Here is a 3,469-nt window from a genome sequence, read left to right on the forward strand (position 1 = left end):
CTTCCGGGTCGCGCCCCGGAAGTGCGGGTCGGGGCGTGTGCCTGGCGTGTGCGCGCGGCTTCCCGCAGCCCTCTGAGCGGGATGTGTGGGCCTGGTGCATTTGGGTCCCCGAATCCCCAGACCCGCGCACTCTGGTTCCGGCCGCCCGCTGGCACTAAGGACCCAGGGCCCGTGCTCTCCCCGACCTCAGTCTCCAGCCCCCCGGCACCCCTCACATCGTAACGAACGTACGGCCGCTTAGCCCCTGTCCCGTCCCAAGACCTTTCCTTCCGGTTCCTTCCTCTTTGGCAACAGTCCCATGAGGTAGGCAGGAAAACAGGGCCTGAAAAGCCCCGTTTCCGTTTGAGGTAACGGAAGTACCCAGCGAGCGAGGTGACGGGCGCGTGTGTCTGTGTTTGCGTGTTTTAATGATTGGCGTCTTGGGCGGATCACTTGAGCTCTGGAGTGTGAGACAAGCCCGACCAACATGGAGAAACCCCATATATACTAAACATACAAAATTAGGCGGGTATGGTGGTGCACGCCTGTAATCCCAGTTACTAGGGAGGCTGAGGCAGGAGAATTGCTTGAACCCGGGAGACGGAGGTTGCAGTGAGCTGAGATCGCACCATTGCACTCCAGCCTGGGCAACAACAGTGAAACTCCCGTCTCAAAAACAAAACAAAATGGCGTCTTGCTTTGGGTTTCTCTTCCGTGTTGAACAATTGAAAAAGAAAGCTACTGTCCCCCACCCGTCCCAGCTAAACCTGTGGCCCCAAGACCCTCGTTCTCACCCAGCGGAACGAGCGGGGGCCGGGGCCCCCGTTCGCTCCCAGTTGTCGGTAACATTCTATGGTAGGGCTCTGTCTGCCGCCCAGGAAACCGGTGCAGGCGGGGCCAGAGCCTTGGTGACAATGACTTCTTCCCCAGCTACGTTCCCCACCGCTTCTCGCCAGTAGAATGGCACGTTATGGCTGAAGGTGACCTCCCTCCTCACTTAGAGCATGTCTGCTTTTGAGAAGATGAATGAATGAACAGGAGGATGGGTAAGCCAGAGGAATTCATCCCCAACAGCAGCCCCCTAGACCAGATTTGTTCTGTGGTGTTACTGTGTTTGGCTCCTTCTTTAAAAATTGGGATAATTCATGCAGACTCTGGCTGTCCCCATCAGTTGAGAAACCAGAAAATCAGCCACATGACACCCAGCACCCACACTCCTGCATGGCATTGCCTGCTGCTGGTCGGCAGCTGCCCGGGTCAGAGGACAGACGGTCCTTCCCACTGCTCCTATTTTCTCATGCCTGCCCGTCTCCTTATTTTTACTTGCCCAACCCCTGTAGGCATGGAGTTTGCTGCTTTGGTGGGTGTTTTTTTTTTTTCTTTTAAATATCTAACTCATCTTCCCTAAGGACAGTCAAGTCCTCGTAGCTCTGCTGCTCAGTGGCTGTGTGACTTTGAAGTAGCTACCTGGCCTCTCGGTGAGCACCGTTTTCCTCATCCTGAAAATTGACGCAATTGGCCGGGCACGGTGGCTAAATGATAAATGAGTAAGCAAACAAAATAATGTAAGATTGTAAAGGCTGGGCACGGTGGCTCAGGCCTGTAATCCCAACACTGGGAGGCCAAGGCAGGAGGATCACTTGAAGTCAGGAGTTTGAGACCAGCCGGGCCCACATGGTGAAATCCCGTTGCTACTAAAACTACAAAAATTAGCCGGGTGTGGTGGTGGGCGCCTGTAATCCCAGCTACTCAGGAGGCTGAGGCTGGAGAATCACTTGAACCTCGGAGGTGGAGGTTGCAGTGAACCGAGATCAAACCCTGCGCTCCAGCCTGAATGACAGAGTGAGACTCTGTCTCAACAACAACAAAAAATATCAAGACAATAAAACTTTCCTCCCATTGTGATTAAATGGGGTAGTATGTTTAAAATCACCTAGCAAAGTGCCTGACTCAAGGTGGGGTTCACTGAAAGTTATTGAAATCTGAACCCTTAAGGCTGACTTTTATTCCATGATCTGGCTGTGGCCCACCCACCTAACACGAAAGGGTCTGAAAGGCATTTCGGGGATTCCACTCTGCTTCTGTAGAAGGAGCATTCTTGTTCACTGATGGAGCTGGGCTGTGGGTAAACCTGTGAAGCAAGAAAAGAAGGAGATTTTCCCCATCTTTTGTTTCCCTCTGTAATCGGGCTCTACCAAATGTAAATCCTGCATTTAGTCATTTAGATGGACTTGTAAGTTTCCATAGTGTGTTAGAACTGGAAGGAGCCTGAGAGATGGAGCAGTCTGGTTCCCTTATTTTCCACATGAGGAGACTGCAGCCCCAGAACAATCGTCACACTAAAATGTAAATAAGGAAGAAAATAATTATGATTTAGAAAAGAAAACAACAGGCTGGAGGTGATGGCTCATGCCTGTAATCCCAGCACTTTAGGAGGCTGAGGAAAGAAGATTGCTTGAGGCCGGGAGTTTCAGACCAGCTTGGGTAACATAGTGAGGCCCTGTTTCTACAAAAAGTAAAAAAATAGCCAGGCCTGGTAGTGTGTGCCTATAGTCCCAACAACTTGGAAGGCTGAGGCAGGAGGATTGCTTGAGCCCAGGACTTCAAGGCTGCAGCAAGCTAGGATTGTGCCACTGTACTCCAGCCTGACCCACATAGCAAGACTCTTCCCCCAAAAAATAAAAACAATTTTTTAATTAAAAAGATAGAAAAGAAAAATGACAGCCATGCTTCCTCACTCTGGGGAGGGGGCTCAGGGAAACTTCCTGGGCCAACTTGTTGAAAACGGGGGAAGGGGTCTAGTCCTAGCACTTTGGGAGGCCAAGGCAGGCAGATCACAAGGTCAGGAGATCGAGACCATCCTGGCCAACATGGTGAAACCCCATCTCTACTAAAAACACAAAACAATGAGCTGGATGTGGTGGCACGTGCCTGTAATCCCAGCTGCTCGGGAGGCTGAGGCAGGAGAATCGCTTGAATCAGGGAGTCAGAGGTTGCAGTGAGCTGAGATCGTGCCACTGCACTCCAGCCTGGCGACAGAGCCAGATTACGTCTCAAAAAAATAAATAAATAATAAATGAAAGAATTTTATAGTGTATCGTTTTTATCTCTCTAAAGTTGTTTTTAGATAATTTTTTTGGAAACAGGGTCTGGCTGTGTTGCCCAGGCTGGAATGCAGGGACACAGTTTCAGCTCACTGTATAGCCTTGACCTCTCCTGGGTTCAAACCATCCTCCCTCCTCAGCCTTCCCAGTAGCTGGGACTACAGGCGTGCACCACCACACGCAGCTAATGTTTGTATTTTTGGTAGAGATGGGGTTTCACTGTGTTGTGCAGACTGGTCTTGAACTCCTGGCCTCAAGCAATCTTCCCACCTCGGCCTCCCAGAGTGCTGGATTACAGGTGTGAGCCACCATGCCCGGTCTGTTTTTAGACAATTTTTAACTGTGTTGCGCAGACTGGTCTTGAACTCCTGGCCTCAAGCAATCTT

The 3,469-nt window shown here is 50.9% G+C and overlaps 1 protein-coding gene across 1 annotated transcript in view; it reads right to left on the reverse strand.

Moving 5' to 3' along the window:
- The window catches only part of SNRNP200 (small nuclear ribonucleoprotein 200kDa (U5)), a 41,470-nt gene that overhangs the window by 36,694 nt on the left and 1,307 nt on the right, over positions 1–3,469 (reverse strand). Inside the window, exon 3 of the mRNA XM_011956645.1 lies at positions 42–282. Within this exon, the coding sequence (XP_011812035.1) occupies positions 42–282 (241 nt within the window). The remainder of the gene's footprint in view (positions 1–41; positions 283–3,469) is intronic.

The sequence above is a fragment of the Colobus angolensis genome, unplaced genomic scaffold (assembly GCF_000951035.1).
Source record: "Colobus angolensis palliatus isolate OR3802 unplaced genomic scaffold, Cang.pa_1.0 Scaffold42, whole genome shotgun sequence".
Lineage (NCBI taxonomy): Eukaryota > Metazoa > Chordata > Mammalia > Primates > Cercopithecidae > Colobus > Colobus angolensis.